The sequence below is a fragment of the Tachysurus vachellii genome, chromosome 10 (assembly GCF_030014155.1).
Source record: "Tachysurus vachellii isolate PV-2020 chromosome 10, HZAU_Pvac_v1, whole genome shotgun sequence".
NCBI lineage: Eukaryota > Metazoa > Chordata > Actinopteri > Siluriformes > Bagridae > Tachysurus > Tachysurus vachellii.
The window spans coordinates 10,853,040-10,865,490 of NC_083469.1; the positions used below are offsets into that span (position 1 = coordinate 10,853,040).

At 36.2% G+C, this 12,451-nt stretch overlaps 1 protein-coding gene across 1 annotated transcript; it reads right to left on the minus strand.

Moving 5' to 3' along the window:
* Window positions 1–54: 54 nt before the first annotated feature.
* Window positions 55–12,451, minus strand: flvcr2a (FLVCR choline and putative heme transporter 2a). Its single transcript, XM_060879366.1, has 10 exons — window positions 11,789–12,451; window positions 8,644–8,785; window positions 7,913–8,053; window positions 6,956–7,023; window positions 6,524–6,627; window positions 4,575–4,685; window positions 3,578–3,683; window positions 3,089–3,200; window positions 2,370–2,434; window positions 55–1,061 (listed from the first exon to the last, which is right to left on the minus strand). Exons 1-10 carry the CDS (start codon window positions 12,320–12,322, stop codon window positions 1,005–1,007), a joined length of 1,440 nt encoding a protein of 479 aa, XP_060735349.1. The 5' UTR covers window positions 12,323–12,451; the 3' UTR covers window positions 55–1,004.

Consider the following 12,451-nt stretch of genomic DNA (forward strand, 5'->3'; position numbering starts at 1 on the left):
CACCCAACAGCAACAGTCACCTTTTATCTTTAATTTTTTGACACTCACCAAAAAGGCTTTTCATGTACAGTTTTAATATATAAATGTTTTTAACACAAACTATTTGACACTCACATAGTAAGGTCTTACAATACAGTCTACACATATACATGTATTTAATGCAGGTAATAATGCCTAATACAGTTTTACAATGGTGCCTCATGCACCATATTACAGCATTACATTAAAAATATATGGCACCATGTAATCCATGTTGTAAAACCATTCTGATACTAATTTGGATCAAAATAATTGTTCATGAGCAGAGTGGTGGCCTAAATATTTAGAATCGTTTTAGCTTTTCCTGTCACCTTTCAGCTATTCAAGCATTTCAACATGACATCAGTTTACATTTAGTTCAAGTCAAAGTACAAAGTATATTTTATAAACAACCCATTAAGACTAAAAACGTAATTTCAAACATACAGTTTTATTGTTTGAGAGAAAATACTCTGACTCATAGCCAATAGCGAATAAAATAATACTTGACATCGCCATTGGAAGCATGATCCATCATGGTAGAACATTCTATACAATGTATACAGGAAATCCAATATAATATAACACCATAAAGATGGTCCATGTTCTCACAGAAGTGGTAAAATAAAAAGGAAAACACAATCCTAATAGTGCTCATATTGTAAGTTTCTGTTGTTGGTTAATGAATATAAAGTGAAATATACTGAAATTAAATTTCAACCACCTACGATAAACAGTTCATTATTAACACCAAGTTTTGGTGCTTCGACAGCTCATTTTATGGATATGACTTTTGTAACAAATATATTTTGTTGCATTCTCTGTCAAATATGTTCATATATGTAAATGAAGATCCCGTATTAATCTGATTAAGCGCTTCAGAGAAGGTTGAACCTTTTCTTGCAGGTCATATACATGTTTTGTTGTGAGTACGGAGATCTCGCTGCTTATAAATGTGCTGATCGATATGCAGGAGAACTTAATTTCTACATCTTGGTCTGTTTCAATGATGTTATTATGTCTTCTTGTTGACTTGACTGTTTCTGCACAAATAAAGCAAAGAGAAATCACCCAATAGAACCATTCTGCAAAATATTAACTGAATTTCAGCACCAAGAAACAGATCCACAGCATATTATTTCTCCTTATGCTCTCCATCTTGCAGGAAAGCTGTGTGGTTATGATGCTGTGATGTAGTCAGATTTGGAGTAAAGAAGAATTAAGGATTAAGTAAAAAAGGATAATTGTGTTCTTTAAAACTTTACATCTTACAACAGGGTAGAAGCTGAGTACAGGCCATAAAGGTTACACAGCATTAGGCACTACTTATGCACACATACATACACTCACCAGCTACAGTGCTTTATATGGAACATAATACTAATACTAGGTCTCTGCGCAGAGGCAATCGTTTGTGGCATGGATTCCTCTGGGATATCACAATTGAAGCAGATTTGTCAGCTGCATATGCTTAATGCAAATCTCCTGTTCTATCACATCCCAGTGATCTTCTATTGGATTTTGATCTGGTGACTGAAAAGGCCATTGAAATATTAGTTCATGGAACCAGTTAGGGATGGAACTATTTTGGGATGACCTCATTGTAAGATGGCATATCATGGAGTTAGCCATTAGAAGATGAAATGCATGTTAATAATACTCTTGGCAGTCTGTGGCATTCAAATGATTTTTGACCGGTATTAAGATGACAAGTGCCAAGAAAATCTTTTCCACATCATGAAACCACCGATATCAGCCTGCACTTTTGAATCAAGACAGTTTGGGGTCCATGGATTTATGCTATGATGCTAATTCTGACCCTATGATCTGTACGATACAGCTGAAATTGAGATTCATCATGCCAGGTGACATTTATCCAATCTTCAACTAACAGTGAGCCTGTGTCTAATATAGTATCAGATTCCAGTTTTTGTCTGACAGGAACCTAATGAGGTTTTCTGCCTCAAGATTCGAAGAATTCTGAGATGTTCTTCTGCTTATCATTTTGCTAAAAAAAGTGGTTAGTTTGAACTGAGGGTCCCTGGATTTTTCATACTATCTCATACTTGTTTTTAATACTATCTCTGTGTTAACTCTGATGTGCATGAATATTTTTTCTCTTTTTCTCTCTCTCCTTTTAGATTTCTGTAAAGCTGCTTTGAGACAATGTGCTTAAAAGCGCTATACAAGAAAATGTAAATAAAAGTTTATTGAATTGTACCTGTATCTTGCCACAAGATTGATTGGATATTTTTCATGAATGAGCAGATATAAATAAAGTTGCCAGTGAGTCATAACAGAAAACTAGGATTTGACTTTATCCTAAGATGAAATATTTCACACACACTTACAGCTTCTGATTCTGCCGCTGATTGCAGGTTAGCCTTTTGTCGCCTCAGGTCGGCCTTTATAAAAGCTTAAAACAAGTGTCAAGACGTACAATCAGTACAAACAATAACACGCTCATTAACAAAATACATTTATACAGTAATACTGTATGCATATATTATTAAAAACATGGACTATATATATATATATATATATATATATATATATATATATATATATATATATATCATTCAAATTAATTAAAGAATAATAGAAAGCAAGGGCAAAGGTGATTTATTTCAGCTCTGCTGCTTGTTATTAGTTGCTAGAGTTAACGTCCAATAATATGTAAATAGATAAATAGTTATTTTCACCAGAACTGATGGAGGGATTTCACTGAGATGTATGAATTTTCACATTTCATTTTTTTATTGTAATCATTCTGCTATAAGTATATTATAACTATAAATAATATATTGCTTTCAGCCCTTTTCAACATTATGGCCTGTTCTGGGTACTCAATTATGTATATTTTAGTTCCAGGTTCTTACACAATCCAAAATAATTTAATGTTCAATGAGGTGAATACTTATGTAACACCATGTACTGCATTACACTAATTTCATGCTAAAATTATTCAATCGATATGCCACCAACACAAGCATTGCCTGGACATGAATAGCTGACTGCTGTTTTTTCATCAGTCGCTGGTGGTTGATTTTTGGATAAGTGGTGCCTTTACCTGTAATGATGGTCCCTAGAAAGAGGAAAACACAGAGGAATATGTTCCCAGCTAATGTGCTGTAGGAGTCAATGATGTTGCCTTGACAAATGGTGAATATGATTCCAAACACCTGAATGGGGAAGAGATAATGACTGGGAATTTATTTTTTATCATTGGTGAAGACTCAGGGCTTCTTCTATCTTAGTGACCATATCACATAAACACTGTCTTCTTTTTCATTCCCTCTACCCCAGCACACATGCTGTAAAAAACTCTTATTTGCAAGCTTTCTGTACTTATTTGCTCCCCCCAGCTTCTAACTCTCTGTCAATCTCTAAGCCTTACTTTAAAAAATATTTATTATTTTTATTTTTAGCATTATATAAGCTTGCCTATAGGCTCAGAGGCAAAATACAGAGACATTAGAGCATGCAAATGTATAGCCAAATTGTTTAGCATAGAACTTCATCCTATAGAGAGGTTTTTCATCTTTGATCAGCAGTATACCTGTGCTGAGCAGTTGAGAAGTCCTGAAGATGTGCCTTCTGACTCTGGGTATGTTAGCTCAACTGCAAACTCAAAGCCTAGTGGCAGGTAACCAGTCATGAAGAATCTTTGAGAAAAGAAATGTGCTATTACATTCATTCTTTCTTTAATAAACGACCCTGATCAGAGCAATGGTGGATCTTGCGCCTATCCCAGTAAGACAAAGGGGGCACAAAAATCTTCAAAGTGAATTTATTCATGGGTACCTTACACGAACCCATTCACACACACATTCATATCTAGGGACAATCACATATCCATATATAAATCTGTAAGGTTTTGTTTTTCTTTTTTTTTATGTATTTGGATGATATCCCAAATACTGTATATACACTTTAACAATGTTAAAATCCAGCCTAAGCTGTCATCAGCAAATGGAAGTCATGGCTGTTGTTTGTATTGTCTGGGGTTCTGGGGGTGTTTATTAGGAAAACATCAGATTAGATTAAGCATCTGTACTGAATCTGAACAGCTTAAAAACTTTCATTTAATAATTCTTAATATTGTATTTCATAAAATTACATAAGACACTGTTGTGAGACACTGTTCCATAAATAAGTAGCCATTACTGAAATACAATCCTGATTAATAGTTTTTAAAAAAATCTGAAACAAGATCCAACAGACTTCCAACAAATTTTAAATAAGAATTCTATACTCGAACAATCACACACATCTGTGTATGAAGACAATGGTTTATGCAGATAGCAGTATTGTACTATTTACAAGTTGGCTACAATAAAACAAATATATTTTCTCATATAATATATATAATATATATATATCTCATATAAATATTGGTTCATTTATATTCTACTGTCACTGAAATCTGTAAATGAATGATGTTTCAAATGCCACTCAAATGTGTCTCTTTGCAAGCCTTGAGCTTTTTGTTTTTTTTTTTATATACTTTGTATTTATCAGGCTAATGTCGTGGCAAATAATGTCAAAGCTCTTACCCTAGTACTGCTGCTGTAATGAAGACTACCCAGAGATGGCCCAAGTTAAGTGTAAAGGAGTAAATCATCATTCCTACAAATGACATGAGATATACGGCAAGTGTGGTCTGTCTGGAGTAGGAAAGAGGAAAATGCAGAACACCATTGAGCTGAAAGAATGTAATCAGGGTTTAAGAAATATTAATATAATAATATAATAGTTATATAATAATTATATTATAATAATTATAATATAATTATAATAATAATATAATAGTGAGCTGAAAGAATGTAATCAGGGTTTAAGAAATATCAATATAATAATATAATAGTTATATAATAATTATAATATAATTATAATAATAATATAATAGTGAGCTGAAAGAATGTAATCAGGGTTTAAGAAATATTTTAAAGAAATGAACCTAGTTAGAAGCAGTTAATGTCTAATGGTTTCTGATAATGATGTTAATAACGTTCCCCTTAAAAACGTGCAATTGTGATCTTTTCCTCAACACACTCATACATAAATCACACCAGAAACATTCCTATTCTCTGAAAAGGATTCCTGAACAACTCTTTTCAGGCTATGGCTCTCTTTAAGCAAACAATGTATTATGAAATTGTGCTGTAGTGTACATCCATGCGTAAGAAAATGTCCAACTTCACTGCCAGTGTTGGAATTAGCCTAAGGCTCTTTTATATTCAGAGGACAAGAAAGTCAGGTCTGAATATCAGTGTCTGAATTACATGTGCTCACTGAAAAGTCAGGTTGTTTTTGACAATCACCTAGCAGAAACAGTGAGATATTTACTGGCAGTGATAAAAGTCAGGCTAAGCTTAACATTAGCAACTCTTGGTACCAGCTTATGTGCAGAGCTTCTCTTACTACAGAAAAATCATTTCCTTATATCTCTGTCAAAGGGTGTATGAAAACATTCACAGAAAATACTAACGTTAATATGTATTATGGTTTCAGTAGATTGTGAGTACTGTTCCAAAGGCTTATCGAATTACGTTAATCAAACATCACACTAGTAGAAAATGACAGACTAAATAGCAAAATCTAAATAATTATTTCATCACAGATTAATCACAAAAGCAATAACATTTTAAAAAAAAACTATTCATCTTCTGTGCTGCATATCCTACACAATGTTACAAAGAACTTGGTATCTACAGTATCATCAGGGACTCAGGGCACAAAGAAGCAGACACTGTGGACATGGTGCCAACCCCTCAATGGGCACAATCTCTCTCTCTCTCTCTCTCACACACACACACACAAACACACACACACATACATTTACACACTACAGACATTTAAGGAATCCCAATCAGCCTAGAACACATGTGAAGAGTGCCTGGAGGAAGTCCCAAAAGGACAGGGGAGAACATGCATAGTGCATAGAGAGCAGAGACGGGATTCAAACTTTAACCCATCAAAAAAATCATATATTAAAACTGAACAAACAATTGATCTAAGAGAATCTGTTCAATTTGTTATACCTCTGTTCAATTATACAAAGTTTGAATATTTGAGGCATGGCTGGAATTTTTAAGAAATCCAGAATGTATTGTTTAGCTAAATCCTCTCAAACCCTAGGAGATTAAGAGGAACAGTAGGAACATTCTGTGGCACAAGAAGCTTATTAACTTATACATTGGCTTTGAAAATTTGGCCAGTGCAGTAACACAACATGGACCTTGGGAAATAATAAAAAACCCACTAAAAAGGGGATAAGCCATTCACAATGGCAAGTTGTCAATCACAGACCACTACCCATACCTTGGTATGAACCCAAATGAAGTCTTATGTTCAAGCTTAATAATACCTTCTTGACAAGTGAAGTCATAGGTAACATGATTTCAAATATTTAAAAGGTATGCTAAAAGATACGAAGTACATATTAAACCACTCAATGTTTCTAGTGGCACAGTAGGCAAGGTTATAGTAACATGATGCATACTTGTACTTCTTTGTTTTGTCCAACCAAATGCCACAGATGAGAGAGCCCACCATACCAGAAATGACAAGAGTCAGACCAATTCGTCCAGCATTCACCTCTTCTCCCTATGAAAAAAAAGTGACAGGTTTGTTTTACTATGCCAAGATTTCTTGAGCCATCCCCTTAAACAGAAAGGTTATTGAAGTTTGGGGCAAATGTTTTAAGTACCAACAAATATAAAAGACTAACTTCTAAAAGACAAAAAAATCAATGAAAATTAAGTTTAAAAAATTAATACTATCTTAAAAATCTGATAGAAATCTAATACAGAATCTTTGTACTGCCTAAAGGGATAATGTGATGTTTCAGCATCTGACAGCATCTGCCTGTGTCTTATCCAGACAAGCAAACTTGAAGATAATCAGAACGGAAGATAAGATGGATGGGACTTACAGGGTAGTAGTCAATGATCATCCGGTTCAGCAGAGTGGAAACAGCATAAAAACACCCAACATTTAATCCTGCAAGAATAAAATGCATGCATGATTGTGACATGCTTTATTTGAGCCTTCAAGTGTGGTATCAGGATGACCATTCTGCATTATATGACAATTTGTGCAATTGTATTTATTGTTATATTTAAAAAGAAGGGCAATAGATACAATAAATTAGGTTAAAAGTATAAATAGTATAAAAATAAAAACTAAAATGCTTTACCTGCTGATCTATGTTGGGTTAATAATAAACATAAGATAAGCTTCAACTAAAACTACAGTCCAACTAGCAAAAAGCAACAATGCAACAGAGAGAGTAAACAAGAGCAATGCTCAAAGCAAGTACCAATACATATAATGCTTATCTGTTGTACAATCAATATTACATCCAGATGATAAATAAAAATTGTGATATAAACAATAATTATGGATATAATAATTCCTAATGGATCTGGGTTAGGAATTCTCGCATTGTTATTTTATTTTATGCATTCCATTTTAATGAAGCACATTTTCTTTCATTTTTAATTTGGTTAAGGTGCCGGATTACTAATCATAAGGTTGTGAGTTCGAATCCCAGGTCCACCAAGCTGCCACCACTGGGCCCCTGAACAAGGCCCTTGACCCTCAATTACTCTGTTGTATAAAATGAGATAAAATGCAAGTCATTCTGGATAAGGGCGTATGCCAAATCCCATAAATTTAAATGATACTTAAATAATTAAATCAAACAAATCAAATAAAAACAATGTAATAAAAAACAGAATATATGAATTATTTTCTATTCATTAATATGAACACCTTTTCAAATGTCTGTCTGTGTTGTGTTTCATTCTAGTACTGACATAATAAAACTATTATATGGCTGTGAGATAACCTATATGTAGAAATGTTACCATAAACATGTCAGGCCTACCGTAGGTGATGATGAGTAAAATAAACGGTTTGTTGCAGAGAAGCCTTCGAATCGAGGCCAGGTAAGAGTAGTCTTGTGAAGGTATGTTTTGCATTGCCACCTGGGCTTGAGACGGAGGAATAGGTGGCTTATCCTGGAAAACTTTGATGTAAAAACATACAGGATGTGTGATAGAGCACCGGAATTATAAGTACAGTATATATAAAGCAATTACAGTAAGTATAAAGAACATAATAAAATATCACTTGAACTGAGAAATAAGAGTGTACTGGCCATTTAAAACCATTATACAGTGGTAATAAGTGAGTTATATGGGTTTGATTTTATTTATAAGGACATAAATAGGAGATTAACACAGGGTACACCTGAATACTCCCCAGACAGCAAATATATTTCTGCTATGCTTTACAGAACGCATTGGCATTCCTAAGTCGCTATCATTACCATTCAGCATAATGAGTAGAAATGACAAAGACTTTGAACCCTGACTTCATCAATTCGCTTGAGGAGAAAAAAGGGGTGGAGTAGCCACATGATGTAACCACAGAACACATGTCCTACTAGCTGAAGTCTTGATTTTTGTACATTACATACACTTACATACATACTTACATACACTTATGTATTTATGTATATCCAGAGGGGTGAAGTAACAAAGTGTGTTTATGAGATTACACCTTTCAAGCATCCTATATTGGACATGCATGGAAAATCAAACAAGGATGTCTTACCAATAACAACTAGAATGAAGATGACGGTGGCCACTCCTGCTGTGATGTAAAACATAATGCTGATATGATAAGCCAGTTCATCCATGTCATCTACATTGGGCACAAGAACAGGCGGCACCAGGAAGCCAATGGCAATGCCAAGCTGCAGGAAAACAGGTAACAAGACAACACTATTAATGACTGACCAAACCCACAATACTTTATGTACGTTATACAAGGCTAAGTAAAGGAACTCAATTTAATTTAAATAAATGGAAATTAAAAAATATATTTTTGTGTAAAAACAAAATAATTTCCAAACAATTAAGTTTGTATTCTTCATATTCCTCAGTTATTAACTGCTGACAATGACTTTTAGGCAGTTAATATATGAATAATTCACCCACCACCCAGCAGTGAATCTTCATGAAACATGAATGGTTACAATAAACAAGCCAAGCTTAGACAACCCAGAGAATAATCTAATACCAGGACCTGAAATATCTTGTAATGATCTTTACTTTTTTATATGGATTCTGGCCTTCTATGGACATTCCCAATAAACCTTTAAACATATAGTAACAAGCCTTTAAGCCTTTAAACATATTGCAACAACAAGGACTTTAGGTAACAAAAAAAATTAGATGTCCTTGAAAAAGCACCAATTGCTCAAAGTACATTCTGTTCATGTTCTTGCCTCCCCAAGAAGTCCCCAATGAAAAGAAACAAAGTACTGTACAAATAAGCATTAAAAACAAGCACAAACACATCTGGTTGGAAGGAATTTTAAAGGTTTACTTCCACATGAAACCACATTAAGATTTGAGAGTATACACAGAATTTGTACTGTGTCTACTGAGCAGCATAGAGTTTCATACAGCATACACCTCTATATGGCATTTCAACTCTGTACCAACTAGCTCGACATACACTCACATGCATTGCATAGGGGTTGATGCTAGACAGGCTGGTTTAAATATTTTTTTAAATATTGATCTTCTAGGATTTTCATGCACAGCATTCTCTATAGTTAACTCAAAAAGGTACTGTCAGGACTCAGCCCGGACTTTGGCCACGTGCTCTTGTTTATGTTCCCTGTCACGTGTCTTCGCTGCCCTTGTTTACTCCTCCCCGTCTCTGCACACCTGTTCCTCGTGTGTTCATTGTTCTGTCTATTTAACTGTGCTGCGTTGCCTATGGCAGCGCAGAATCCTTGTCTGCTTATGTTGTCTCGTGTCCGGTCTGGTATTGTCTGCGTCTGTGTTTCATGTTTTTAGTTAATAAATCCTGTTTCCTTTTAGCTATCCTGCATTTGGGTCTGTTTTATCCCCGCATTGCTGACAGGTACAACAAAGAACAAACATCTTGTTGATAAGAGAGATCAATAAATACATTTTCAAGCTGACAGACAGCCTACAGTAACTCACATAAACATGCTGTACTATTGTGTTGAGCAGAAAAGGTATCTCAGAAAGAACAACACATCAAACTTTGAGGCAATTGGACTACAACAACAAAAGGAGTAGGTTCCACTTCTGTCAGCCAAAGAACAGAGAGCTAAGGGTTCAGTGGGCACAGGCTCACCAAAACTGGATAGTTGAAAACTGCAGTTTGGTTGAGTCAAAATTATATTGTAACAGCAGAAATCCGTGAGCACAACCTGCCTTGTGTCAATAGTCCAGGCTGGTGAAAGAGGTGTAATCATGTGGGAAATTATTTGTTGGCACACTTGTTAATACCAATCATCACATGAATGCCACAGCCAATTTGAGTATTGTGTTGTACATGTGCATCCTTTCATAACCACAATTTACGATCCTCTAATGGCTACTTCCAGCATGATAATGAAACATGTCACAAAGCAAAAGTTGTCTCAAACTGGTCTCATGAACATGAGATGAGTTCATAGTTCTTCAATGGCCTTCCCAGTCACTGGATCTGAATCCAATAGCTCACCTTTGGATGCGGTAGAACAGGAGAATCACAGCATGAAAGAGTACCTGAAAAATCAGCAGGAAAGGCATGATGCATTCATGTCAACATGCACCAGGATCTCAAAGAAATGTTTCTAAAATCTTGTAAAATCCATAGCACATAGAATTGTAGCTGTTGGAGCCTCCCACCCAGTATTATGATAGTTCTAGGTGAGTGAAGATTTTGCAATATTTGTGTTATTGTGCACCACATTACTTATTTCAGTACATTACTTATTACTTGTTTCAGTGTTTTCAGTGGATGTCACTTATTTTGTCCAGGTGTTAATACCAGGTTCTGTGTCCAACCTCAGTCATTAATCCTGATTCTGTCCCAAGCCGGAAAAGCATTTCCATCTTTTCACGAGTCAGTTGCTAACCTTTATCATGAGTCTTTCTAAGGTTTGGTTATGCCTGTCTTTCCTTCTACATCCTCAATCACAGGTACTGGTAATTGTCTAGGCTCCACCATCTATCTCATGTTTCTGTGTCTGATCTTCTCAGATTACTGTGCCAGTATCTCATCTCATGCAGACTGGTGTTCCAATCCCAGAGTAGATCATTGTTGTTAGATTTTGGGCTATTACCTCAACCCCACAGAACACATTTGGTATGAACTGAAACACGGACTGCAGACCAGGCTTTCTCACTTAACATCAGTACCTTACTTCACAAATTTGCTGGTTGTGGTAATATGAATGGTCAAAATGTTTACAGCCACACTTAAAAAAATAAACTTAAGCCTTCCCAGAAGAGTTGTGGCAGATGCTATAACAGCCACAACTCTTCTGGGAAGGCTTTTCCTATTGGCTAAAATTTACTTTCTCCTTCAACAACAGCTAACCCCGCATCAGGCCGTGAGGCAGAAATAAACCCTGGACTGTATGGCAGCCAGATTGGATTGAATGTTTCAAGGACAAAGTGTAATTCTGCAAGCGACTTTTACAACATATCATAAAAAGATGATCAGTATGGACGTTCCAAATGATATCCACGACCAGACGCACCACTGTGTCAAAATCCAATGCTCTTTCTCGGCCCTTGAACCAAAACATTTTGGTAGTCACTTGGTTCGAGAAATGTTTAATTCCTTTTTACTTTTGTTCCGTAAGAAAGTTTATTTAACATTCTAACTGTTTATTCTAAGCGCCCACTCCTTACTCCTGCTTGTATCCCTGCTGTAGTGGGCTCACCTGGTTGCCGAAGACACCGATGGAGCAGGCGGTGGACACTTCCTCAGGGCCGAACCACACAGCGGCGATGTGTGACGGCATGCCGAGAATGAACACTTGCGCTATGGAGCAAGTGGCCTGCCCGAGCGCACCTACCCAAAACAGGTGCGGCTTTGCGCTCGCAACCTTAATCCATGCGCCCGCGCAGTTAACACCGGCGGCTACGAGCGCGACAACTCGTAGCCCTTTCCTGTCCAAAAGCCAGGTTACTGGGAAGACAAACGGTATGTAGGTGAGCATGTACACCATGGACATCCAATCTACAGCGAAAGCGCTCACGCTGTAAAACTGCATGAAAATGTTGTTGATGATTCCGTACTGGATCCACTGATACGCATTGCACAGAGAATACGCGCTGAAGAGCAGAACTATCAGCCATCTTCTCCTGTACAGGCGGGTAGGACGGTATTGCGCGCTCTCCACACTCGCATCTGTGCGTCCGGTTTGTTCTTCTGCGCGCATGTCTTTGGAGATCTCAGTTTCTTCCTGTGACATCTTGAGATATGGGGCTATTGATAATTTTTCGTGCGGCGGATCTGAGTTCTGTTCAAGTTTCAACCTAAGCAAAACGTTACGAACAAATTAACCTGGGAGCAAAGTGTGCACAAAACTGGTGGCTTTATC

What these genes read in the sequence shown, in the direction of transcription:
- flvcr2a (XM_060879366.1), bottom strand. Translation starts at nt 12,322, where the DNA reads ATGTCACAGGAAGAAACTGAGATCTCCAAAGACATGCGCGCAGAAGAA. An exon ending in CTTCATTCTAGTTGTTATTG is followed by an intron (nt 8,054 to 8,643) that starts GTAAGACATCCT and finishes TTTACATCAAAG; the next exon opens with TTTTCCAGGATAAGCCACCT. An exon ending in TTCTCAACTGCTCAGCACAG is followed by an intron (nt 3,201 to 3,577) that starts GTATACTGCTGA and finishes TTCCCCATTCAG; the next exon opens with GTGTTTGGAATCATATTCAC.